This window comes from Orbicella faveolata, unplaced genomic scaffold, assembly GCF_042242905.1.
Source record: "Orbicella faveolata isolate gen_17 unplaced genomic scaffold, um_ofav_v1 contig_46, whole genome shotgun sequence".
NCBI lineage: Eukaryota > Metazoa > Cnidaria > Anthozoa > Scleractinia > Merulinidae > Orbicella > Orbicella faveolata.
The window spans coordinates 17093314-17121109 of record NW_028301576.1 but is presented as its reverse complement, the minus strand read 5'-3'; the positions used below and the strand labels follow the sequence as shown (position 1 = coordinate 17121109).

The window sequence follows — 27796 nt, the reverse complement described above, 5'->3', positions numbered from 1 at the left end:
GAAGTCCCACGGACCTTCCCCTCGCGAGATGTCTCCATAAATATAGCATTGGAGCTCAGAAAGGCTCACCATAGTCAGTTACCTGTTCATTAGTGAAAGGCAAGTTAAAAATATGAAGATTCAAACCTTTTTGTCCATCGCAGCCTTCCTGCTATGCACTGCCTTCGTACAAGATACCCTAGGGGCTTTCGGATTATTGCCGTCGGGTAAAAGGGAGCTGGCGAGAAAGGTTTGTATCCCTGGGATAAAACACAAAATTAATATATAAGGAGAGTGATACATCCCTTTCCGAGAGTTCGTGATCGCAGCTTTACTAATTCTTTTTAGCATTAATCAATACATCCACTAATATTCTTTGTACATGTGGCTATTACTTGCTAACAAATTGATGTTTTTGGGTCTTTTTTTGTTGTTGTTGTTTGTTGGTTTTTGTTTGTTTTCTGCACTGATCTCATTGACAATGAAACGTACCTACAAAATAGTCTGAGGTTTTATTTCTTTTCGCTTTTGAGTTTGTATTCTATGAAAAAAAGATATGAAGAAATAACATCATTACAAACTGAACTCTTAAATATTCTTGGAACCTATAAAATAAATCCTAGTGGTATGTTCAGAGGTTTTTTTTTTTTTTTTTTTTTTTTTTTTAGCAAAGACTAACATTATATTATCTGCGATAAAAATAAGGCCGGGATTGTCGAGTTCCACTAAGGATCAAACAACTTCTTAGGGGTTATGTACAAAAATGCGAAGAGTGAAATATAGTTGTGTCCTAAGGTTTTCAAGCATCACCCAAAAGTAATTAAAGGAAAGCATTTTGCTGCATTTATGGTCAAAATGGAGTTAGCCAATCAAATTGCAACTAGTTTTCAGCGATTTCTCTGAGACACAGAGGCAGATAAAGAAAACGTCGCCCTGCCTTTTTCGTGCATGCACAACTGCATGATAAAAGTTGTTTTAATGGTGGCTAACAGATCTCTGGTGTGACTGCTATCTTCGCTTTGTCTCTGCGAGTAATAGGCGCCATGTCCACTTGTGAATATCATCCTCAACATATCAAAATAGTTTTCAAGGAATTAAATAAATATTTTGGCAGCTAGATTTCTCGAAAAGGCTTTCTGAGGAAACTTTGTAATAATAATAATTATAAATTATACTAATAAATTATTATTTTAAAGGGAGGCCTCCAATCACCTAGAGATGGTTTTCAGGAGGGTTTTCTAAAAAGAAAAGTCTAAAATATATCTTGAATGTCTAAAATACAGAAGTACTAAAAGCTAAAAGACTACAACTAAAGTTTAAAACTAGAACTAAATTACAAATACTATTACTACCTACTAACTGAGGTTAAAAATGGTTAAATAAAAACTGTTTCGGTTTGCGTATTAAAGACAGAATGTGTTGTGACTAAATAGTGCGAGATGGTAAATTTTTTGCTCTATAAATAGATAGGAAAGATGCGAAAGTTCAGCATGCCGCGAGCTTTGGACAAAGGAATATGAATCAGAGTTCACGATAAGGGTCAATCTCATGACCCCCCACAAAATGATCGGGCGTTCTAACCAATGAACTGCGAGAAAATCTTAAAGAATTAGGCCATTTACACCGTACTAGGTTCATATGTGGCACGCGTCCTGCATACAGCTAGAATCAGGAATGTCAAAAGTATCCTGGCTGTGAGATTATGACTAGAGGATGGGGCTCAGCTGATAGCTGAAAATTCGTCAGAATATTTGACTGTTAGCCAAGTAATGACGAATCGTGAAAACTGATGGGTGAGATCTAAGATGTGAACAGTTTTAATTTATGTAATTAAAAACTGATAGCTGAGAATTGGGCAAAATTTTAACTCTTAGGTAGCTGAGAAAATCGTCTAAAATTCAACCTCATAACTGAAATCCTAGCTGGTGACAAGATGAACACTATCTGTCTCGCGACAAAAATGGTTTTGACACTCAGAAGAAGAATTAAATTGATTTCAAATTTCCATCCTTCCCATCAAGTGGTTATTTAGTGTTTCGATAAGTGCAAAACGCGTTGAAATAAAATGTCCACTAAAGTGGATAATCAGATTGCTTTTCATCCTTTTAAACAAAGTGAATTCATCTTCGACGATCTTGACGATTCAAGAAAAGCGAATTATCTCTAGTCGTACACGTTTACCGCCAGACGTTCTTATAAATAACACCACGACATCATTAGCTTGCTAGCTAGTGAAGCATTGACTGCAAAATGAAAATCCAAGGTTTTTTATTCATTGCTTCCCTGCTGTTGCTCGCCTTCGCTTTCGTTCAGGAAACCGAGGGGCTTGGGACATTACCACCGGGGAAGAGAAGAAGGGAACCCCACGGAAAGGTTTGTATCCCGGGAATAAAAGAACGATTGAACCAGTTATTTGCTCAGAAATTTCTCGCCCACCATCGATTGTTTTTTAGTTCGATTTTTAGCAAACCTATTTCAATGAAAACGACTACACCTAAGGTTCACGCCGAACAGGAGCAACACAAAATGTAGTGGTATAAAGGTGTACAGTCCTGTTAATTTTGCTATCTGCTTGGTGAAAATGGTACTTAAGTTACGGCTATGTCCCTTCGCCCATACGCAAATTAAAGTATGCCGAAAGCACCTACATAAAGATATCAACTGAACTGTTGACGGCAGAGCCATTTGTAGTTACGTGATATCGATTTTCCAAGAAGCAAAGACGTTTCAAGACACATCAAAACCTCGTGCTTGTGTAACTCACAATAGCGCCCATCTTCCTACTAGGTAATGTGTACTACGTTAGTATTATTCAACAAAACTAGACCATTATTTTCTTGTTTCCATCAAAGTTTAAGATATTTTCTGGTTTTTGACTTTACGAAGTCATATTCACGATAGTCGCCCTTTAAGTCTTGAAATATACAATCCCGGTGTCTAGAACCCTCCATTTTACAAATTTCTGATTCTTCGAGTCAAAAGTCGTATCCATCACTAAGTCCAATACTAATTTTACCCATGATATCTTGAACGGACCGATTTTTCAAACCAATTTTTGTTTCCCTTGGAGATTAAAGAAAAACCGGGATTCTTCTTTAACAGTGTAGTTTATCTGGATCCCAGCCTCGTAAAACCTACTAATATTTTTCTATAATTTTCCTTTCAGTTTGAAGTAACAGCCAGGAGCCTTTGTGAGGCAGCCAGAAGCTTGGATTGTGAGGGAATGAAACTGAACGACGGACCCAAAAGGAGACTCCCAGAATTGATGCCTGTTCCCCAACAAGACGCATATACTGAAGATTACTAAAAAGAATTAATCGGTTCAATAATTTCTCTCTCAAAAATGTAAAATAAGCATTTTATGGTTTAACTTAAGAGTAATAAAAGAAGGTAATATAACAAGCGGTGTTTGGTTCATCACACTTTGGCAAGCAATTCATAAATGCATCTGGGACAGTCCAATTGTAATCACGTGATAGGACAGTCAATCGTCTGGTAATTGTAAAGACGTCTCTCCCCTCCCCCGCTCCTTCACCTCACCTTGTTTCCTCTTCCGAAGAATATGTGAAGAGTTTACATGGGTAGTTAAGACATAATGAGTAAATCTTACGTTTTAAATAACCGTACTAAGCGATATGAATTTGGGTTGCACTTTCGAATTGCATGGTTATTTAAAAAGCTCTAAATTTGTAGCCTTGAGCGATTTTGGCTAATTTATTTGGCTAATTTATTAGCCAAAATGAGAGTGTTGATAAAAAAAAAAAAATCGCATGCAATAGACCAATTTCGATATATTAAAATTCAGCCTAACACAATAGACCTCAGTACGAGGCTCTGGGGAATAAATACAAAGATTGTGGGGTTTATTCCCCAGAGCCTCGTGCTGAGGTCTATTGTGTTAGGCTGAATTTTAATATATCGAAATTGGTCTATTCACCCATGACATGTAGGGTGGTAAATGGTCGATGGCAGGCTTTGCGAAAAGGCAAAACTAGCGTTTTTCTAGGGAAGCCCGAGACATTTTGCTGTTTTGAATTGCAAGACCGAGACTTAAAGAGTGTTTTAAATGCGAGTGCGAGACGTTCAGACTGTAAGATGATCAGACCTTATTTTTTATAAAAGCCAACAAATAAATCAGGACTTGAAGACTTTCTTAGCCTTGAAAAAACAAAATGAAACTTTAAGACAGCATTGAAAAAAAAAAAAAAAAAATCGAGACTGCAAGACACACATAGCCGCTAAAAAAAGGAAACTGTACGAAAATTTTGCGACACCCATGAGTTTTGAGGGACCATTCTCCACTCCTACATGTGCCTTCATAATTCTCCTTGATCCAAGATTTTGATTTCATGCCAACCGAATGCCAAGTCAACGCAAGAGTGCTCAGGGATTCAAATTTCACGGCGACAAAACAGCGAAACTGCACTGAGAGGAATTGTAATTTGTCCAGAATGCTCAGAGCTAACCTAATATAAACTGTAAAACGCACAAATTTAATTGGTTTGGTTTGTAATACAACAACAGGATTAGAGTTCCGTGTTGTGGAAAATGGTTTTATGGAAGAAGGCCCGGTTCAAAATTGAATTAGTTAGTCTAAACCAATCTTAATTAAACAAGTCTTCTCGACCCATCTTCTCCCTATGACCCATGTCTTCCCTTCCTACTGCATACCGACCTCAGCAAAAGAAAATAACTGACTGTGAAAGGTACAAGATGGCCGAAATGAAGATAACATGAAGAGAAATATTTGGAAACCTTCGACTGATCCGTGTCTAGCGAGGACCAAATGATCGTGACTCCCACGCCGCGGCTAGGGCGAAATTTAACATCGACTTCCCAAGTGTTGATTTAGTCTTTCGTTAAGTGCGAAATGCATCCAAACTGTTCATTCGCGTGGATAAAAGCTTTTTTCCATCCTTAAACAAGGTGAATTGTCTCTCACTAAGTACTTTACAAGGCGCCTTGGAAAACTTAAACTACCGCCTGAATCTTTATAAATATCGAAACAGTATTGAACACACCACTATTACCTTGGTAGCACGCCGGCGAAAGAGTGATTTCAAGATGAAGATCCCGGCCTGTTTATTACTCGCAGCCTTGTTGCTGTTCACTGCATTCGTTCAAGATACCGAGGCAGCATTAGCATTATATCCACCTGGAAGAAGGGAGCTGGAGAGAAAGGTTTGTTTCGCTAGATAGTATTGGCTCTCTAACCTCTTCATAAGCCAATACGTTGAATGATGGTATTTCTTTCTTATTATCAGCACAGTAGATCTTAATACCCAAGCAAGGGATTTTTGTCGTCGGAAGCTTAAACAATTTTGTTTTGTCTCTAGCTGTACCATAACTAAACAAATTCTTGCCTACGATTTTGTGAAAATGACGTAACTTTCCCCAAATTTCATTCTAAAGGAATCTGCCGGACTCAGATTTAGGTTTTCTTGCTTTATTCGATCCCTGCTGAATTCAAATTCAGATTTTGAGTTAACGAGTTTTAAAACAGTTTAGACTCGGGAAGCATTTTGTTAGGTACTTGGGATCACATGTGTGAGTAAAACGTTCAAAGAAAGTAAGAGAAGCATTGTCCATTGCCCATATAAATATCTATTATTATTGTTATCATCATTATTATTGTTATTATTATTATTATTATTATTGCCGTCTTAAGAAAAAACCCTCGTGAGATGAGGTTGTCAATCATGTGTTTTATGCAACAGCTAGCATATTTTTGTTATTAACTCTATAGAATATTCTAGCATTTATTTCTTTAATAATTAAAACATTCTTACACTAGTGTGTGTTGAAGTATTTGTATTAACTATTTAGTGTAAGCTTTAGGTAAATTTTAAAATTAATTTCTGATTTATTTTATCTGGATCCCAAAGTCAACGCGAACAGTTAATACTTGTCTTCCATTTTCCCTCTAGTTTGAAGTAAGAGCCAGGAGTCTTTGTGAGGCAGCCAGAAGCTTGGATTGCGAGGGAATGAAACTGAACGACTGACACAGAGACATCCATTTCCCAGGAACTCGAATACAAAGATTATCGCGCAAGTTATGTGCTAAAATAATTATCTGCCAGAAAATGTAGAGTAAAAAATTGTGTAAATTTTATGGAATAGCAGAACATTAATAAATCATAAAATACAGCATCGAATGAATGAAAACTTTATTTGAAACATGGTAAAAATATCAGTATGACAGTAATAGAAAAAATACATCACATTTGAAATATTATATTTACTGGTTTACATATTTGCCGTGTGGGAGTCCAATGCAGAGAACCATTTGTTAATGCTTCTCTTGAAGATGTCTAGAGATTTTGTACTGAGTACGAAGTTCCTCTGAAAGATTGTTCCGTAGAGAAGCTCCGCTGTAACTGAAGCTACGCCTCAGGTAGTCAGTTCTTGGTTTGAATGATTGGCGAAGAGTGCATAGGTACGCAATGCGTACATACTTCCAGCGCTGTTCAAAGTTTAAAGTATTCTTAAGCAAACCACAAAGCAACGGCAATGAAAACGTCACCAAACAAAAGGTTTAATAAACAGAGCAATGGCTATGCACGTGCGTTATAAAAAAATTGTACATTTTTTTGTTGTACTCTGCAAAACAACGACGTGAAATGACCGTAACGTGTAATGAACGTAAGCTCAAGACGGCTAATTTTTCGTCTTTTCCTTTAGAAGGATCGCTTGCATCATACATTTAGTTTGAGCAGGTATTTAGACCGATCAGCGTGTTGAACAGATTTTTATAATTGCCAAGTTCCAAGGTAAAATATAAATTTATTTTTCCTAGGAGTCGTACCTGGCGAGGCCGTCTTCATTTCTTAAGTTCCATCATGTCGCCATGTTAGAGGGCGGTCAATTGTATTGTAATTAAAAAGGTATTTGCACTTCCACACTTACCATTTTGGAACCCCCTCCTCCAACCCCCTCAGTTGTTCCCCTCTCTATCCGTCACCCTAATTTCCTTCAAAGAATGTACGAAGGAAATCGAATAAGCAGTGTGAATCTTATAAGGATTCGTCAAAAAGCATGCGTATTTTAGCTCTAAGCCCTAATTACGACGCCTTCCATGTGTAGGTGTTGGCTGGGAAATGTGTAGGTTCGCAATGAGTACACACAGATGGCTGCGTCACTCCACTTCTCCTTCGTTTTTGCACTGATAAAATCATGTCATATGACTCTCCTGAATTTTTTTTAGTGTCAGACGATGACGACATGTGTCCCGATACGATAGAATCTTTTTAAATTTAACTTAACGTAAGTGTCCTTAGGAGATCAATTTTTTCAATGTCACAACCTGCCCTTGAGCAAGGTGTGACCTCAATAATCTGATATTAGCGACAGATGGCTTACATGTTTGCTTTTTATGGCATGGCGACAAAAACAGCGAGACTGTGCTGAGAGGATTTGTAATTTGTCCACAATGCTAATAGCTAACCTAAACGATGAAAAGCACAAATTTAATAGGTTTAGGCTTTAACACAGCAGTACACAACAACAGGGTCAGAAGTTCTGTATTGTGGATCATGATAGTGGTGGTTTTAAGGACTTGCTCCTGTTGTGACTTATTCGTAATAAAATTTAACTAAACCAATCTTAGATCAAATAACAGCTCCAAGTCTTCTCAGTTGATCTCGACCCATCTTCTCCCTACGACCAATGTCTACCCTCCCTCTTGCATATCGACCTCAGCGAAAGAAAATAGCTGACTGTCGCGAGATACAAGATGGACCGCAATATAGTAACATGAAGAGAAAATATTGGGAAGTCTTCCAGTGAGGACCAAGTACGTGATCGTGACTCCTATCCCAAGGTGTAATTTAACATCAAGTTCCTAAGTGTCGATTTAGTCTTTCGTTAAGTGTGAAACGCATCCAAACTGTTCATTCGAGAGGATAAAAGCTTTTTTCAAATCTTGAGAAGGTGAATTGCCCCTCATAAGATGCTTCACAAGGCGCCTCTGAAAACTTTAATTACCACCTGCATCTTTATAAATTAAATGTCGAAACACTATTCAACACACTACTATAAGCGCGGTAGCACACCAATGAGATAGTGGTTTCAAGATGAAGATCCCGGCTTGTTTATTTATCGCATCCTTGTTGCTGTTCATTGCATTCGTTCAAGATACCGAGGCAGCATTTGGACCATTTCATCCAGGGAGAAGGGAACTAGGGAGAAAGGTCTGTATCCCTAGATATTACGGGCTCTTTAACCTCTTCTTGCTTTATCCCGATTGCCCATCCTGCTAACGTCTCTTGATCTTAGACGTGTCGAGTCTAATAAACGATCTTTATTGCATTATTTTATCACGTCCCTTTAACAAACAACAACGTAAAGATCAAAGAATTGCAATAGGAATTATTAGAACTCTGCATAAAAAAAAACTGAATTGAAATTTGGTTGAACCACGTCAACGCTACAGAAGCAGCCCGCTTTTATGCTTATCTGGATCTCAAATTCAACCCAAAATGATGATATTTGTCTTCCATTTTCCCTTTAGTTTGAAATAACAGCCAGGAGCCTTTGTGAGGCAGCCAGAAGCTTGGATTGTGAGGGAATGAAACTGAAAGACTGACCCGAGAAGAAACATAAGTGACTACATTTCTCAGGAACTCGAATACAAACATCACTGAGTCAATTATGTGCTAAAATAACTGTCTGCCAGAAAATGTAGAGTAAAACATTGTCTAAATTTTCTGGAATAGCAGAACATTAATAAACCATGGACATTCAGCATCGAATGATTGATTAATTTTGCTTATGTACGCAATGCGCACATACGTCCGGAGCAGTTAAAGAGTTAGAAATACAAGGGATTAAGCAAACCAAGACAGCAACGGCAACGATAGCGTCACAGTCGTCGCAGTCAATCGTATTGCAATTACCAAGGCATTTGTTCTCCCACACTCGCCACTTTGCACCCCCTCCCCCGCCGCCTTTTCCTCTCTCTCTCTCCGTCACCGTAATTTCCTTTGAAGAGTATGTAAAGGAAATCAAATGAGCGGATGAAACATTCTATGTGAATCTTATACGAATTCGTCGAAATCCTTTTGTATTTTAGTTGCAAGCCCTAAATACGACGCCTTGCATGTGAGGTGCTGGCTATGAATTCTATAGGTCCGCAATGAGTACACACCAGTGGCTGCGTCAGTTCACATCTCCTTTCTCTAGCTTTGTCCCTGAGAAAAATATTGGTTATATCTCTCTTGCAAATTACTTTGGTGTCAGGACGTGACGACGTGTGTCATGATCCCATACAATCTTTTGTTTTCATTACCTGCCATTGAACGATCGAAACCTGAATTTAATATGACATTCAGGGCTACAGATGGCTTTCTTGTTTACCTCTCAAATGTCATGTTGAGAAACTTAAAAGGCCACCGTCGTTTATTTAAGCGAAATTGACAGAAGAGTTATAAGCAGACATAAGTGTTTGAAGGCCCATCGAAATTGGCTTTAGCTTCACAGGTGACAGACACAACTTCTTATTCCGTGAGCCACCAGTCACATGTCTAAGAGTGCACTGTTCCATTAATGTAGACAACGGGGTTTGAATTTATAGGATCAGTTTACATGTAAATTTGCATTGACGCTAATTTTCCCATCGCAACAACAATTGAAGCAAAATAGCCTGTCGATAGAAGCCAAATAAACCAGTGAGACATTAATTAAGAAGTTGAACGTTTGATCGACACGCAAGTTAAGTTAGTTGTGCGACCGCTCAACTTGGAGGGAGCACAGTCAAATTTACAGTCTTGTCGCTATACGACAAAGCTGGACAGGTCACAAAATACCCTGAATTATCTGCTGCTAACAGACTGGGATCAGCACTTCAATGTGCAATAATTTGGGTTTTAATAACGCCAACATTAAACAGATTACTGAGTTAATTTATCAGTCCAGACATAAACAATATGACTGTTCTCTTTCGGCAAACTTTGAAAGCGCCCATTTAGTCTTAAGTTACGTACAAAACGCTCCATTTTAAAGTGGAAAATTGCCATTTTTCGGTCCCTCAGAACTGGGTAAATTGATCCTCGTTTTAAACGCCTAAAAGTGTTCAAAAAGACATCGCAAAAAAGCTAATTACCGCCTGCTAACTTTATAAACAGCGCGGTAGAACAGATTGGGCAACCAAAACGTGCCTGGTAGCTTGCACCGTACGCCTGCGATAAAGTGCTTCGAAAATGAAGATCCAAGTCTTCTTCGTCGTTGCCCTGTTGCTGTTCACCACAGTCGTTCAAGATGCCGAGGCAGCATTTGGAACATTTCCAGGAGGGAGAAGAGAGCTGGAGAGAAAGGTCTGTATCGTTAGGTATTGCTGTTTTTTTTTTTTTTTTTTAAGAAAACTTATTCATAAACTAGAACGTGAAGTCAAGGGCGTTTGTCGTCTTCAATGCAGATGGACAATTTGGTCATCTTCAGAGCAGAAGAGAAATTATAGATCACTGACCGTAGCGAAATTTCCACCTATTCACTAAGAGACTACGAGGTTAAACTAGCTGTTTCGATGACCCTTGAATTTAAATATAGTTTTTAACGCCTAAAGTCTCTAAATAAAGCTCCTGCTTTAAATAAAGGTACTAAGGATGAGGAGAGCCTTATTAACAAAATGGAAAACCAGTGGCTCGTCGTAGAAGTTTTCGCTATCCTTTCTACAAAGCGCGATGGACCAGCCTGTAGTATTCCACTAAGGGAAAAGTACAAACATTCCAGTTGCTGCATGTTACAGACACTGGGCCGAGCTCCACCGGCCGGTGGTTTGAGATACATAACCTGATGCAAACATTTTTTTCAGCAAAAGTTCAGCATAGTCTAAAAGCTGCAAGCTAGCTAGTTGAAAGCTTTTCAAAACTTTCACCAATTTTGCCAAATTGCGCTGACTGCTACAAAAAAAGGTTTTAAGTGTTTTCATTAATTCAGGTTTGTTGTATTATATTTTTTCTGTTTCTTTAGTCTCCGATGATACTAAAAAAAATCTCTAGAATTATTTTTAGTGAGATAAATAATTACTTAAATTGCATTGTTTTCATTATTATCTTATTATATTCTTGGAGAAATTTCGCAACACTGTAAAAATAAACAAAAATTTGAAAAGTGAACTGATCAACATGACACGAGCGTAAAATCTGAGTCCCCGACAGGAACTGAACCCATGTCGGGGACTCAGATTTTTTCTTTGAACCACGCTCGTGCCTTGTTGATCAGTTCACTTTTCACCTTTCATTACCGAGCTTAACGTTCACCATCTTTATTCACTTATCATGAGCAAAAATTGTTTAAAACGAGCTATGTCGGCGAGTACAAATTAATGTAATAAGAAGCAATTTAGTAGAGGTTTTTAGGTAAAGCAATGAAAATCATTTTGTCTGCATACAAAACTCAACAGGGCCGGCCTTCAAATATTTGTCTTTAATTTTCCCTCTAGTTTGAAGTAACAGCCAGGAGCCTTTGTGAGGCAGCCAGAAGCTTGGATTGTGACGGAATGAAGCTGAACGACTGACACAAGAAGAAGATACAAAAAGCGGTAGTTCGTAGTTCCCAAGAACTACAAGATAAAGATAACTGCAGAGAATTAGACGCTTGAATAATTGTTTGCCAGATAATTAAAACATGGTGAACATATTGTGTAAAATAAACGAATAAAATAATAAACAATAGTTGTTCGGCATTCCGTGTGTTCTTTGGACCTACATAGGTACGCAATGCGTACATGCACCTTCTTGATGGGCAACCAACCGTATTTATTACGCATAGCCATTAAATCGGCCCCACGCTGTTTCTGCTGTGCTGTAGCTTTAAATTTTTAATTTTTTTTAGAAACGAATAGATAAAGCATGATGAGAATAGCTCCACGCAAATGGCAGGGACAACTTTTGTTTTTCAGGTTAAATGCAAATCCGCAACAAGTATTTGTCCGGAATGGATCGGAAAAAATTCACTCACTCACTCACTCACTCGCTCGCTCCCTCGATTGCTCGGTCGTTGGCTAATGCATCTGACGGATGGTTGAATAGGAGGTAGCAGAAAAACAGCTTTTTATCAATGAGGGTGGAAGAGGAGGGACTGAAAAGGAGCAGTGAAATGTGTAAAGATGAATGTCTGAGAGAAGCGGGAAGGTTGGAAGATTGAACATTTGTAAATATCTTTGCAGTAGGCGAAAATAAACTCAAGTCAAGAAAGCTTTGCCGCGTGCGTCACAAACCAAACTACACATAGACAGTGATGAAGAGTAGATGCAAATACGAACCAAAAAAAAAAAAACACCCAAATTTGATTATTTCTCCAGGCTTTAGAGAACATATAACATCTCTTACAAAGAGATTAATGAACAACTAAGGAGTAAAACTTAAAGGGACTGTATCACGGCGGAGTTTAGTCTCATTTTATTAAGTTTGAAACTTCATAAAATACGGAAACTTAATGTTAGCGAAGAAATTACCGTTATGGATCTATGTGACAAAACCATAGCTTCATTACAAACAAGTAAGTCTCCCGGGCAGACTAACTTTGAAAACTTCTCAAAGCTGTCCAGCCTAACATTAACAGTTTTTTAACAATCCATATCACAATCCCTTTATCGCCCTTATCTTCTTCAATTTTTGTCCATCCGTACCTCCGTTTGTATTTCATGCCATGATTAAATCTCTGAGCGAGGCAAATCGGCACTTGAAATATTGGAATTGAAAAACTATCTGAAAGAAGGTACGAGCCTTAAGGATCATGCTTTTATGCTAGCCCTGTCGGGTTTCTAATGTTCCTGGAATAAAAACCACTCCGCTGGGACTGAGTAAGTACGAGCATCAGGGCGCTGATAGTTCCAGCAGTAATAACAGATGAAATGCACTCAACCACACAACAATTGTTTCTTAGTTAGATTGTTAGCCTGTTTTTCATGAGCAAGACAAATACAACACTTTAAAACACGCTTCCACTGCCGGCGTTCAAATGTGTGTATTGAAATTCAGTTAAAGTTCAGCCTGAAAATCAATTCGATATGCATAATCAAGCTTTCGCTACATAAATACAGGACAAATAATTATCAATATTTGTATGGTAGATCGACGTTTCACACACTTCTCCTCTTTTGGCACATTGTTTAACTTCTAAGAATTGATTTGCGCGAAAAAGTTTAGACTGATGACTTGCAGCAAATAATTAAAGGTCGATATAAAATTTAAGTCAATTCATAAACCCTCTACTCATGTCGAATCGGGTGGTACAGGGCAAAAATCACGGCAGCTTTTAGTTCGGTTGGCCACATATTGCTGTTTTTCTGACGTGAATATTAAATAAATAACACTTTGTTTTTGTTAAAGCTCTCTCGGGGGTATCATAAATGGCTTGAAATTATACATTATTCATGTCGTCCCCGAGTGTTTAAAGTTGTTTGTGTATCACGACATTCATTAAAATTCAGAGATAACAGACGCCCGTAGATTGATTTTTGTTACATTTCTTGTCGCTGTCGTTTTCTGTGCGGCTAAGCCTAAAGGCAGATAGTTTTGGATGTGACTTTCAGAACGAGGATTAGTGCAAGTAAGTGAAAACAAATTTTAAAGTCAAAGTCAGTAAATGTTACAACATGTAATTGAGATTTCCATTGAAAGTTTACACCAAAACAAAAATGGCTTCCATTTAATGATATTCACGGGTGAACTGAAGGTCCACTTAAATACGCGTATAATTGCACATTTTCGCTCAATTAAGGTGCAAAACTTGCTCTTTAATCCTTTCAAATAGATACGGGAAATTTTCAATGGTTTAAGTTTCGAATTGTCGTAAAATATCAGCCGCTTTATGCGACAAAAAGTCACGCAACCAAACCTACATATCAAAGCAACACTCGTCCGGAAAATTATCTGCTATCCCTTTGATGGGCTTTTCGCCCGTTTTCTCCGCCGAGGCTACAACCAACAGCTGTGTACATGGATGTCTTCCCTTTTGCTGTTTCTAAAATTACAGTCACTATTTCCCGATCTTCGCTTTCGCGAACAGGAAATTGAATTTCTTTTCTGGACTGAGGCAAAATTAACGCTCTCAAACGAATGTCAATTTCTCGCACAAAATTCAGTAGCACAAAGTCAAACTACTGGAAAACGATTGCCGGGTTAAAGTAGCAGAATGCAGTGATTGTAAAAATGGTCTCAGGTTGATTTTGTACAATAACTTATTTTCTCACAGAGCAAAATTTTATTTTATTTTTCCCCAATCCCGCAACACTGAAGGGTCCTGAAGTTCACGAGACGTGTTTACAAATGTATTCTTCGCTTGGGGCTGCACCATTTTTTTTTGTTGTTCTGGCATAACTTTAGCGTTCTTTATAGACATGTCAATCTCGTATCTTCCGTTTTTGGGTCACTTCAAATGTTGTACTGTATATCACTTGCGAACGGCTTAAACAGCGGTACCAGTTGCATGTTAAGTGGAGATAAGGATCTAGAGGCATTACGTTGGTGATAGTTCACTGTTCATATATGCATGGCTATATTTTTATTGTGTCATACATACACTGTGGGCAACGAGACCAACGTAAAAAATATCAGGAATTGTAATATGCGGATCGTGATAAGTGGTTTTTCAGTACAGCCCTGTTGATATACGAAATTGGATTGACGGGCTTCATCACCAAGATTCTGAATCAACGGCGGCCACGGTCCTTTAATTCAAAGAAGAAACGGGCTGGTACAGGCATATCGGCTTCATTTGATAGGCAGCTTGAAGCACTTTTTACGAGTAGTTGTTTGCTTTGATAATACTGCTAACATTGCTCGATTCCACCACGTATTGTATTTGAAAATATAACAACGTTTTGCTCAAGAAACGAAGGGCATTGAGCTTTACGAAATTCAATTACATGATGAAATTGAATTTCGTAAAGTTCAATTGTGCAATTTACAAATACAACAAAAGGTGAAGCGGTTTTCTAATCCTAAAAAAGCGGCGGTAAACTTGCTTTATGCGAGTACAGTGAACCTGGCCCAGCTGGCCCTTATCCGAAAGCCTAATGGCATGACAACTGCATAAGCCTCAATGAATGTTCAAAACTCCAGGATAGTAGCGACCCTCTGTGAAGAACTTCTATTCGCCTATTATAAGCACTGAGCGTGTTCCATCCATTGGGCATCGGTGACTCTTCTTTGGTTCGTCATCGTTGCCTGCTCGCTGAGGAAAATTGTTTTCGAGTTTTGTTTCGATCTAAAATACCCAAAATTGTTGGGCGTCGGGCTTGTTGTGTAATTATTAATTTTTTAAAAACGAAGTCTTGATTTTTCAAGTGGAAAACTCTTGCAAATGAGTGAGATAAACGTCTTCTACTCTACCTGTCTACGAATTATATACTTCTGTTATGTGTCAAAGGTTGCAAGGCAAAAAGGTATCAATTCACCCTGAACAAGACTTAACAGTCGAAAACTTTTGGGCTTTTTTTACACAAATATTCCTTGTTGGCGTTCTTAACTGTCACTTGTTTTTTAATAGTTATTAATAGGGAAAAATATTCATTTTCTCTTTAATTGAAATATGCTGTTGGTGAATTACCATAGTGACCGCTAGCCGGGAGAAAAACTTTTTCACCATCATTAAGGCCATTGCGGAAGTCAAAACGAAATTGCTATTACGTTATCCTGGCATAAGTTACCTTTTTTATTTACACTGATCAGAGCAGACGCTCGAATCTATACATTCCTACGCTAAGTTCACCGGCAAGCGGTTGGTTCAGTGCCTTGTGGGATAATTGCACGTCTTTTGCGGCCATAACGATAAAAGGTAAAAACATTTTGTGAGGTGTCGTCATGAAATTTTTGCACTTTTCAGTTTGTTAGTATTGTAACGAAAGGTTTTCGGGCGGTACAGTGTGTCCAGGGGCGGAAACGGACTGTCAGCTTGGGGCTGTTAAATGAACGGTCCCATGTACTGTCGCCGGACAAGCTTGCTAAGGGCAAAGTTTGGTAGAGCACAAGCCGGCTGCACGGTGCTCGTTACTCAATGCCAGAGGTACAGGAAAATAAACAATTTCGTCGAGTTTTATTAATACCAATAACCTGAGAGGAAATATAATTATTTCCCAAGATAAAGGTAAATATATAATTGTGACTGGTTGTGAATATGCTAACATCGTATTCAAGTTTGCTAATATGTATAAATTTATACCGATACTGAACCAAATACTGTACTGTTATCTACTAAAAAGAAATTATTTGTTTTATTTTATGGGGGTGGGGGATATCTCCTTTGTAACAGTATATACGCTAATGTTCCCAAATTAGAGACTCCTCTGGCGCTGGAAAGTATACGTAGCGACACTCCGAAGAAGCGTCAAAACTTCCACGGTTGTTAGTTGATCCCGAAGTAAACCGAGCGCCCGATTCTCCCCGAGTGACTCTTCTAAAGTAACGATCTCAAACGCCGCAAGACTCCTTGCAACTAAGAAATAATGAAAATAACGCTGAGATTAAGCAGCTGAACTGTCACCTTTTATTCCAAAGTCAATATGCTGATACTTTAACACGACAGTGATGTTCTGCAGTTAACGTTGTGTTTGACAGCGACCTATGGAAACGTTAAAAACAACGCTTTAGAGCAACTTAGAAATTCGACGGAGCAAGTTCGGCCTTCGTCGGTTTTAAAAAGAAAATAAACTAAATTACTGGTTACCTAACGGTTCACATTTTGCGTTTGCTCCGTCAGCACTGAAATTGGCAAACACCGATTTAGCATTTGTGCTTTAAAATAAGTTTTATGCTTTTAATCCTCTGACTATGCGACAAAGATTGGTTGCTTTCCTTCACATACATTTTTATACAAACATTAAGATGGTTCGATCCACGTACATTTATAAAATATTTAAGCTAGTACGCGCTCTCTCAAGGCATTGGTCGATAAGCGTTATTAGATGAAAGTATGTAAACACGCTTGTGACAAGAAATGTTTAATAAAAGCAATAGAGGACTTTTTCCGTTTTTACATTGTATCATTAAAATACTCGTGAGGTTGGGAGAATTCTCGGGTTTGCATACCTGTTTCGAATTCTTGCAACCCCTCCCCCCCCCCCCCCCCCTCCGTCGTATTTAGACGAGGCTATGTGAAAACGGAAAAAAAGTGTTTAGTTGTCTTGTTTTTCGTTAATACATTACCTTGTCCATTATGAAACGAGAATTAACAATTGCTCCGCATAAATCATGATTGGGGGTCAAATTTGTCTTTCTTGCCGAGACCTAATCAGACAAAAATTAGAAGAAAAATGTGGATTTGCGATAATATCTTGCACAGGAAAAGGGCAAAGCCGTTAAAATGAAGAAAGCTTTAAAACAAAAAAAGATTGTTCTCGCCTCAGTTTTGTTTTGTTTACTTCTTCGTATCGGTTCTCATCCTCCCAGATTTTTTTGTGATTTATTCGAGAGTTATTACTCGACTGTATAGCTTACGAAATTTATCAGCTAACTGTAATCAGTTAAACTTCACCTCAGATTTCAGTAAAGGTTAGTCTTTCATGCACATTAGGAAAGATAGGAATCGATTATCATATATGCTAGCTTATCAGACTAATATAATCTTTATTAAGAAATGGGTGGGGTTTGATAACAACAAAACTGCTGACGTATTTCTTTTAACCACTACCAAAACATGTAAATTATGCAGATAACTTGGTCGGCAGGTCTTCTAGAACATGTTAAAGGCACGCAGGAACGAAAATTTGCCAACCTATGAGGACTTTCCGTATTAGTATTAGCAATTTCTCGACGTATTTTGGGGTCATAAAATTTTATCAATTGAATGTTGAGCTATAAAGATTTTAAACTTCCTTCCGGCTTGTGTGTTTTGCTTCAATGATCTTGTGTAAACACGTTTTTTACTTGAATATACATCTCAACCAGGAGTTCAGATTTTGGTGTTATTTCAACATCAGACCCAGTGATAGTTGCCTTGAGCTCTACGCCCACAAATTACAAGCTTATGCATCTATCGAAACTGCGTTAAATTTTGAGGTTTGGTTTGTGTTTGAAAATGTTAGCTAACGCAATGTTTGTCTTTCCGAAACAGTAGGTAGCAATCTTTATTATCAGTGGATCATAACATATGGTATGTCAAGATATGACGGGGTGTTTTAGAAAGATCAAGAAAAAAATGACTTTCAATCAAAATCCAGTCGACTTCAAGCTGCTATCTTGACAGGAAAAAATACCTACAACTTAGGTTTAAACCATTTAGTGTGTCGAAGTTATTGAACTACCATCAACAAAAGAAAAAGGAGTTTATTTTTGAGGTTTCAGAGTTTCTTTTTTTTTTTTTTCATGTTTTGTTTTATACCGAAATTCCAACAGCGTTTGTATTCTTAAGCAGATCTTAAAACAGTGAACACGTCGATAGCAAAATGCCCCCATATAAAAATAATTTTATTTATATTATTACATTTTTATCTTTTACCCAAATAAACAAATAAATAACTTAACATATATAAATAATCTCAATATAAAATCTTTTTAGCATAACGGGAGAAATATCGCTTTTTATTGTTGTAAACTCTTGTTGTTACCTTGTGTTTGGAAAATATCCCTCAAAATCGAAGTAAACAGTGTTCTTACAGTGGTTGGATATTTACCAAGCTGCTACTCAATATTCTAAACATTCTGTCACAGTTACTAACCGATAGCTAATAGAAAGCGTTTTTAATACGAATTTGGCTAAGTCCTTAATGTGTCCCGTTTATTAAACTATCCAAAGGTTGTCCAGTTCGTTATTTCCACGAACAGTGTTATATTGCCAAGTATATACCACCCGATGTACAAATGTAATTGGATAATATGCGAAGATTCCATTTACTACACTGCTTCAAATTGATTTTTGCGACTTGCTGTAAACAAATCAGAATTGCCATTTTGGTGATATTTTCACAAATCTTTTTAATCTGTATTTTATATCAGTTTGGTAGATATTTCTTCGCTCTCACCACTTCTGTTGTTGTTGTGTTTTGTTTTTAACAAGAAAATGAAGCAAGTTCATACCAATCTCCTGGCCTTATTCAAACACGATATATTTCAGCCTCTAAACACGTGCTAATAATTGTCCCAGGTTATTTTCAATTTATGGCATTGAACACTCTCTTCGCTCAGAATACTTACAGTTCGGCTAATCGTCTTGCAATTTAATTTACAACTTCAAAACAAACGCGTAGGTGTTTATTATCGCATTTTTGTTTACGAAATTAGGAATTACAATAACGTATAATTAGTTCTTATTTACTTTCAATTAAATCTTTGGAACAAGCTTCGTGAGAACGAACCAATCAGATTGCTTGAAATGACAGGATCACTCGGTTGTAACTATTTCAATTCTGGAACCTTCGGCTGTCGAAGGCTCAGTTTTCACTCATATTCGTCAATTTTTTTGACTCCGACTGTCGAATAAATTTTATGTATTGAATCAGTTCGAGTAGTATAACTTTGTATAACTGTTCGGAATAACTACTCCATGTAAATCTCATATGGCATAATTCCATCATATGCCGTACTAAATGTATTCTTTTTGTCTCGTATTATGCGGTTCGTCTATAACTCGGCATGAACGTTGAATATTCACAGCCAACTTCACGGGAACTCAGTAGGGAAGAGAATTGTGCGTTCCGTCTGACAGGGAGAGAGATGCGTAGAAGTGAATTCATTAGCATATTCCAAACTATGTATTACTACATTTGATATTTCGGTCATTTATTTACAGGTAGCTGCTGATAAAGTTCCCACACGTGTGCGTAAATAGATGAAAATGTTACAAGAAGAAACTAAGAATTTTTCTTCGCAACGTAACTTAAAGCCGTTAGCCAGGGCCAGAGTTTTTCTTTGCGGCGGTTAACCCAAGAGATGTTTTTATGCTGCCAATCCAATTAGAACACTCGTTAGTTTATTAATGTGCAGGTGTACATAAGGAAACCGAGGTAGCAATTGCGAAATATTACCAGTGCTAGCAAATATCATGATTGCTACACTGAATTGTACCTTCATTCCACAAAACGGCAGTTTTATGCACCATATTCCTCTTTTTGAGTATTTTACTTTCTGAGATAATTTTCTCAAGATAATGAATTGTCATCACTAAAAATGGCTACATGTCTGTTGATCAAATATCTGTTGATTCAATTAGCAGCGATGGAATCGACTGTATTAGCATTTTCACTACATGGGAAAGTCAATATTTGGTTAAATTCCACTCCCAGTTGATGCGTTGAAATCATCTCTTGCAATAGGTGAGATTTCACAAACTGAGCAATGACAAATTTTACCTGGAGTGGTAGACAACCAGTTGTCGCACAGCAAGTGCTTTGTCGGAAATCTAATCGGCTCATGAAAAATGCATAAGAATCTAGCGTCTAACATTGTGACTCACTCCACCTACGGGAATAAAAATTCCATGAGGCAAAACTTCTGTGAAAAAGCGACCTAAATTCGTGTATTGACAACGTACAAGTACTTTATCAGGTAAGACAGTGTTTAGCTATGCAGTTGATGTTGAAAACTGACGTTCTATAAACTACAAAGAAGAAACGAGGTAACATTTAGTTCAGTACAATTCCCACGCTATTATGCATAAAATCAACTTCAATCCGGTGCCTTTGACATGATTGAAATCTAAGCGGGTTCTGTTTACTTCACCGTGTAATGCTCTGAATTTGGTTGCCAGGGGCCAGCAACTTTAAAGTTGGCTCGAGGATAGAGGTTGCAATCTTGGCCAAGAGAGTTCAAACGGGAACAGTTTAGTCGATAAGGAGCGAAACTGTTGAAGTGAGACCGGTCAACAAATGTTTGCACTAGACAGTTTGCCATTTAAATGAAAGAATGCGGCATATTTAAACAGATTTCGAAGTTGAAGTATCAAGAAGGCATAGATGAGGTTTTTCCTTCACTTTAGCACAAATGTTTTAGAACTTCTCCCAAGTAAATTTGCTAGAATAATTTGGTTTCCCTCTCAGTATGAATTAAGCAGATTACAAATTGTCGAAATTCCCAGTGTATTATTTTTAACAGCGTACTAAAGTCAAACCTACTCGAAATTAACAATATAGAGATAACATTTATAGAGCATTAAAAAGAATTCTTTCACAATGTTTAACAGTTACTACTTCTTCCAAAGTTGATCGATGTTGTATTATCAGACCGAAGCATTTCAAATCAAGTTTATTCTTTTGAATTATGATTAATAATGTTCTTTAAGCTTCTATTGGGATGTGACGTTTTCTGACAATTAAGTTTCACAAAGAAGATCAAAGAATGTAAAGAAATTGTCACTTTTGTTCACTTTGTCCCAGGAGTGGCATAAGCTCTGGGCGTTCTGAGAGGCATGTTATTGTCTAAACGAGTCTTGCTTGAGTTTGTAGTTTTGCAGACTTGGTGGGTACCGTGGGAAAACCCCGTTTTCAATTGTTGCAATTGGCCGCATCGGTCCCACGACCTTCAACTTACAACAAAAGGTGGTCTTTATCTTTCACAGGAGAAAAAAAATTTCCAGCGAATCGTAGTGCGGATTAAACGCCGATATTGCGGAAAGAGGTCGTCCGTTTATACAACGAGATTCAATATTTTTTAAACAAGTATTTTACTCTTTTCAGTGGAATCAGAAAAATCTGGAGCGACTGATAAATATAAATTTATAGACATCTATTTAATATTGCTGTAGTAAAAAGGTTTATAGTCAAGTCAACTTAAATCAACTTGAGTAGTTCGATTCCGTTTAGCTATGTCTTAGTAGATAATGTGACATATGATTATTTTGACTGAAATGTGACGTATTTATCGATCAAATCCGTTTTAACATGTTCAAAAGTAAAACAACTTCTGTTTGTAATTCTACAGTGCGTGTTTAATTACACCATTGTAATACTTAAAAAAAAATCGAGAATTGATTATTATTCATTGTTGTTAGACCTTAACCAAGGCTTCTAGCCAATAGGAGAAATTATGTGGCATTCTAGTCTAAACATGATTTATATTTTGCGGGTGGTATCATTGAGCAGACTGGTAATTTTCTTTCCATTTGCGCATAAGGACAAACTTTCCTTTCCCCTCCCCCGTTATTAATTTGCTCCAGTAACGTAACCGCGCCCTTCACGCTAAATCCAAGATGGCGACGGAAACGTAAACTTGAGCACTTTCAAAACAAACAGTTTCTGGCTCTTATTATTGTAAACAAAGTCGAATACTGTCGATTCTTGGCGGGCTTTTGCAGATCAGGCGTTAATCTGCAGTGTTATTCGATATGTGCTAGCTGTCAAGAAATTTAAAACGCCTTGTCTGGCGCGAGTAGCAAAGTTTACTTGTTCAGAGAGGCCCTTGAAGAAGATTTTGTGTTCGGCGGGAGAAACATTTCTGTCGCGTCGTCAGTGGGTTTTCTACACGGAGAAGGTAATCTGTTATGCGTAACTAACGTATCTTGTTATCTTATTGGACTACACTGCAAGTTTTTTCGATATACTTTGCTTTCCGTGAGTGCCAGATCGTTTCTTTTTTTGGCGGTTTTAATTAAAACTTTGAACTGAACGGGCCAAGGGTATTACAAATGTAGTTTTCGCGATATTTCGTTGCAATTGTGCATAAACAATATCAATATAACAGCGGTTCATTCGAGCGAAACATTGCTTAAAGAAGGCTATCAAACCTGGTCGCTTGCGCTCGGTTTGGAGTTTTATTATAGAGTAACTTGTTTTTATAAATTTACCTTTTAAACGTATATAAGCTTACATGTACCACTTCAGGTTAATTTTCGGGAGCCCTCTGGCAGGCTATTGAGAGCTCGATTTTTTTTTTCAAACGACTCGACTGCCGACTTAGATTTAAAACTTTCAGTTAGTGTGGATAACTGGGCGAATTCAAGGCTGCAATATCAGTTAATTCGCGGTAGCGACTCGGGGGTGTAAAAAGTTTTTTCGAGCTGTCATTTTGGAATAATGTAGCTTGATCGTTTGTTCGATTCATGTTTGATAAAGATTGTGTTTTGCCAAACACGTTTATTTGCTTCATTTCCCACACGGAATATACTCATTCGGGATAGATTTTCCGACAGATGTTTCTTGACTTCATAAATATTTTAGCTTAAGCTTTTTTAATAAGCGTAAGCCTATTTTTGTATTAAAAATATGACCAATAATTACCGTAATCCAAATCCACTTCGACCTCGTAACGACAAAACCGTGTCGTGACCTCTTTCCATCATCGAAGGCGTACTATTTATGTATGTTTATAGACTTAATTTACCCTGCCGAGAGAGAAATAGAATGTTCTACAAAATATCTGGGAAAATTCTGTTGGCGGACATCTTTAAATATACTGAATTTATTTTGCTCTGCGCTGCCATCAAATCAAATCGACTTCGGTAAGCTTCTTGGTAAGGTCATTTTCTTGGTCCTAGATGATTTCTTTTTCCAGCGTTTCATAGATCAGAAGGTGTCTTATCTTTGGCAAACAGGGGGTTATGTTTTACAAGATTTGGTAGATTCATTTTAAATTAGCTTCAAATGATTTCAACACTTACAAATTAAATCCAGCCATTTCAGTAAACAAGGATCCCAATCTTCTCTCCTTCCCAAGTATTGCCACCTAGTACAACAATACAATTTACTATTTTCAAGCAAAATTAAAACTAAATTTGTTTCAGCTTGTGGTCAGATAATTTTTGACCAGACTGAAAATGTCTAATTTTATTAGGAAAACAAGTTACATTGCTGTCTCTGAGAAGTGTATTTATATTTAACTGAACTGACAGGAAGGTTTTTGCATTATACATGTATGTAACTAAATTTATCAGCAAATAATCTTGCTTCGTATACATATATGTATACTATGCCAATTACAGTCTTTGAATTGACCAGCATACATCCATGTATACATGTAAACAGTTGCCTGATGATTGCTTCAGAAGAAGCATGAAACTCTCAGAAGCAAGTAAATGTCTTGGACCAACGAATCCAACTCTTTACTTCTATTAGTATAATTTGCTTTAGTTTAACTGTTGACCACTCTAAATATAGCTCATGATGATTTCAACCTGCTACATTTGGCTACATACAAATATATAACATTTAATTATAACTTCTGTTTTAGATTGATGTCCAGTAGCCATTAATTATTAAAATTCCTTCAAGGTGTTTAAATGATTTGTCTGTAATTTTTTTTTTCAAATAAAGTATTTTTGTGGTAATGTATAATTTGCTGGGATGCAGATTTTATTCAAGAGGGGTCATTAAATCTACATGTAATCCAGGTTACATGCATACATTTGCCTTTTGTTATTCTATAGCTTGGAGCTTTACAGTAGGTTTTGTGGGGTTTTTGCTTGAGGAAAATGTGAAGGGCAATCTACATGTACCATTTTTTTCTTTGAGTACATGTAACATGATTAAAGATCATGTTTACCTGAGGATCAGAGTAACATTCAGGACTTCATGGGATAACTTGACTATTTATGAAGACATCAAAACATGTTTTAGGCTATTGGAGATCTGTTGACACTTGAACCCAAAGTGAAATCCAACATGCCACAGCATTATATATTAATACAAGTACAGCAGGTGTACACATTATTTTGTAACAGTGTTGATTAATAAATTTTATTTGCAAAAAGAAAACTTAATGTGTATATTATGCTTATGCCTGATGTAAGTTGCAGCACAAATCATGTTGTGGAGAGAAGACTCATGTTTCTTTTCAATGCATTGTTTGAAATCAAATGATCCTTTTCCTTGAGATACAACTTGTTTACATGGTCAAATAATGCTGCTCATAATTTGCTGTATTGTGAGGTCAGTTTTTGTTTTCTATTTGCAGGCATCTAGTTTTTGTTGTAACACAGAAGTCACCAGCCATTTAGCTGATCAAGTGTAGCCAGAATGCAGTGGGAAACTGCAAGAAATGAATCCTTCACAAGAAGAGAAGTGCGACAGGTGCATACAATAAGTGAAGCAACACATGAGACAAGGAATGAGCAGCAGCACACGGAAAGTTCGGACAGATTTGGTCGATATGTCAATGGTAATATTACTAATGGAATTGATACTTCACATGAGACATCTCGTAGTAAGAGAACAATTTATATGATGAATGGCGATACCGAGAGCTCAAGTGACAGATATCCGTATTTAAAGCGTGGATCTGATGCAAGTGAGCAAGGCTCATTGCAGCGAACATATAGTAGTGGCAGCAGTACAGGGAGAAAGTTGAGTGGTAGCTCAATCGGCTCAACAGGTAGCGGAACAAAGATATCCAGTGTAACCATGCCGATAAGATCAGCATCCTTTTCAACTGCCCGTAAACTGTCCAACACCGAGGAAAGCCCAGGTAATTACAGTATGGTTTGTCTTGAATGAGAAACAGTTATTTAACTTTAAATTATTAAATACTGGGCCATTGTATAATGCAATTCGAGAGCTTTCATTGGCTTAACTAGCCATCATGATAATTATATAAGCCATTATATCCATATTGCTCTACAATTAAGGCAATCATATGCATACTTTTTTTTTTAGGCATTTTTATTTTTATTAATTTTTTTTAGTTTTCCATATTTTGGGGGCATTTTTAATAAAACAGTTATTCAACTCGCAATTGTTTGATATGAGATGATTATAGCCAGCTCAGCCCTGCGCATCTCATTACCTATCTAACATATTGTACTTATGGAATAACTTTTAAGTACATGTACATACATTTTTTTTTTTATGTACATGAGCAGTTTACCATATGTGAAAAAACTTGGATGAATGCCAGCTTAATGAGCCATTAGGTTTGAATGCGGACTTTTCTAAATGATCTGAGAAGATTTGAAGAAAGCACTAGAATAATACTCAGAGTTACCTAGTGTATGAATAGCATCCAAGCTATTATAGAGCCTTATATACTTAATATTGTAATTAGTGAAACTTTTTCTCTTATCTAATTATACCAACTGTTATCATCATGTTACTTTGTATTTTACAGTTCAGGCTAGCAGTTCTGTCAGTGCAGAGTCCTCACCCACAAAGCTGTCGACCCTTCCCCGTACATCATCCCTGGTAAAGCAGCGCACACCATCTGATCCTAAATCGGGTATTCCTGAAGTGAATGGTAAGTGTACAGTAAGTGTGTGTGTATTACTTGTTGACTGGGCAATGCTTGTGGACCATGAAACATTTTATTAACAAAATTCAGAATTCAGTTTTTCTGAGCTTTCTTCACCCCAAAACATTTATGTTGAAATACAGTAGAACACTCTTAATATGGTCAGTCCAGCAGGCCTCAAAGATCTGGCTATATCATCAGGGACTGGCCATAGGGGTTCTTCAATGAAGAAAATGACAGACTGAGCTTTTCTTTTGGGCCAGAATAAAGGGGCTGTAATAAGGAGGTGGCTGTAATAATAAGGTGGTTGTAATAATGAGGTGGCCGTAACAACGAGGTGGCTGTAATAATGAGGTGACCGTAAAAACAAGGTGGCCGTAATAATGAGGTGGCCAATTTAAGAGGGTGGCCATATTAATGGGGTGGCTATAAGGTGGAGTTCCACGGAATCATTGCAAGGTTGGCTGGGTAAGACTCATTGATGTCAGTGTTAAATTACTGAAACTGTAGATGGGTGAGGAGAGAAGCAGAAGACTTTCAAGATCAAAACTGCTGGTTAATTGAAATGAATATTTAATGGTCTGTTTTTTGTTATGAGTGGATAACTGTTTGCTCTGAGGTTACTATTTTGGTAATAAACCCAGCTGAACTTATAAACAGTGAGCTGTTACAGTAAGAAAACCACATTGAAACTGATTGTCATGCCATGTTACCATTCATCTCTCTACTGACCAGAGATGACAGTGTCAAAATGTGGTAAGAATAAAGAAAGTGTCACGCAAGCCATGAGGTGAGTGTGTCACACATTTTCTTAACCACATTTTGACGTCTTGTGTGATCTGTTACGGAACAGATGCAGAGCAGTTGGAATCTATAATATACTTGTTTACATCTGTCTTCCAATAGATCATAAGACAGTAAGAACCAATCACACGCGAGAATAATAATAATGATCAGACCAGATCTTTACATGTACATCATTGCGTAAAAATTCAGAAACATACTGAAAATCTTCTTCCAGTCATGTACAATCTGAAAATGAAACTTGGTGAAGTAAAGGGCAGTGGTGCAGATGGAAACGTGTATATCCAGTTGTTTGGATCTAAAGGAAATACAGCAAAAATACAGTTGCGGCAAGCAGGAGATGAGAAAAACCGGTTTGAAACTGGTCTGGAGTATAAGTTCATGGTCACCACCCTGGATATTGGAAAGGTACTTTGTACATTTAATAATAATTAGACTACAAGCCCAAGTTTTCTATGAGTGAATATTCAGTGAAGCATAGAAAACAAGGGTGAGTGTTTTAGTATGTGTAGACAACCCAAAATATTACAGCACAAAACGTACAATTTTGTGTATTTTTTACAGTAAGGGCGCTCAAACCGTGAAGACTTGATATTTTTTGCATGTTTTTTTAGTTACCATAGAACGCAGGCCCTTCCTTTTAACCAAAGTATTTATTAAGTGGTTTTATACTTAAAAGATGCTGGCACTACACACATCATATGACTAGAGCTAATTATTCTAAGTGCAGTCACTGAAAAAATTGTACAAAATAATGTCAAGTGTTCATGGTTCAAGTGTCCTTACTGTTGTCTATCAGCAAATAGAAAAAGTTAAGAGAACCAATCAGCTTTATGGATTTCCAATAAAATAAAACTGAGTGGCTATACTAATTGCATGTAACTTAATAACGTGTCTGTGCAAATTTCAAGTTAGTTGGAGTTTGT

At 37.3% G+C, this 27796-nt stretch overlaps 1 protein-coding gene and 4 long non-coding RNA genes across 9 annotated transcripts in view; all 5 read left to right on the top strand.

Moving 5' to 3' along the window:
* Positions 1-47: 47 nt before the first annotated feature.
* LOC149098683 (uncharacterized) lies at positions 48-3381 on the top strand. Of its 2 annotated transcripts, none has more exons than XR_016203948.1 (2): positions 48-229; positions 3146-3381. It is a non-coding gene; the product is annotated as an uncharacterized LOC149098683 (long non-coding RNA). The 2 variants fall into 2 exon arrangements; XR_016203947.1 differs by lacking the exon at positions 48-229 and adding an exon at positions 2111-2352.
* A 1598-nt stretch (positions 3382-4979) lies between these two features.
* Positions 4980-6134, top strand: LOC149098682 (uncharacterized). The gene is made up of 2 exons (XR_016203802.1): positions 4980-5160; positions 5907-6134. It is a non-coding gene; the product is annotated as an uncharacterized LOC149098682 (long non-coding RNA).
* A 1870-nt stretch (positions 6135-8004) lies between these two features.
* Positions 8005-8729, top strand: LOC110040378 (uncharacterized). The gene is made up of 2 exons (XR_002295646.2): positions 8005-8168; positions 8489-8729. It is a non-coding gene; the product is annotated as an uncharacterized LOC110040378 (long non-coding RNA).
* A 1355-nt stretch (positions 8730-10084) lies between these two features.
* LOC110040187 (uncharacterized) lies at positions 10085-11659 on the top strand. Its single transcript, XR_002295627.2, has 2 exons — positions 10085-10289; positions 11417-11659. It is a non-coding gene; the product is annotated as an uncharacterized LOC110040187 (long non-coding RNA).
* A 1738-nt stretch (positions 11660-13397) lies between these two features.
* Positions 13398-27796, top strand: part of LOC110040209 (lipoxygenase homology domain-containing protein 1-like) — a 63733-nt gene continuing 49334 nt past the window's right edge. Inside the window, exons 1-4 of one of the 4 annotated variants that reach the window (XM_089277189.1) lie at positions 13398-13527; positions 24798-25307; positions 25947-26072; positions 27088-27278. In XM_089277189.1, the coding sequence (XP_089133315.1) occupies positions 24860-25307; positions 25947-26072; positions 27088-27278 (765 nt within the window). In that variant the 5' untranslated portion in view covers positions 13398-13527; positions 24798-24859. Of the gene's footprint in view, positions 13528-15690; positions 15757-20261; positions 20460-22072; positions 22380-24797; positions 25308-25946; positions 26073-27087; positions 27279-27796 lie in introns of those variants that run through there. The other 3 variants (XM_089277191.1, XM_089277190.1, XM_089277187.1) reach the window with 3 other exon arrangements.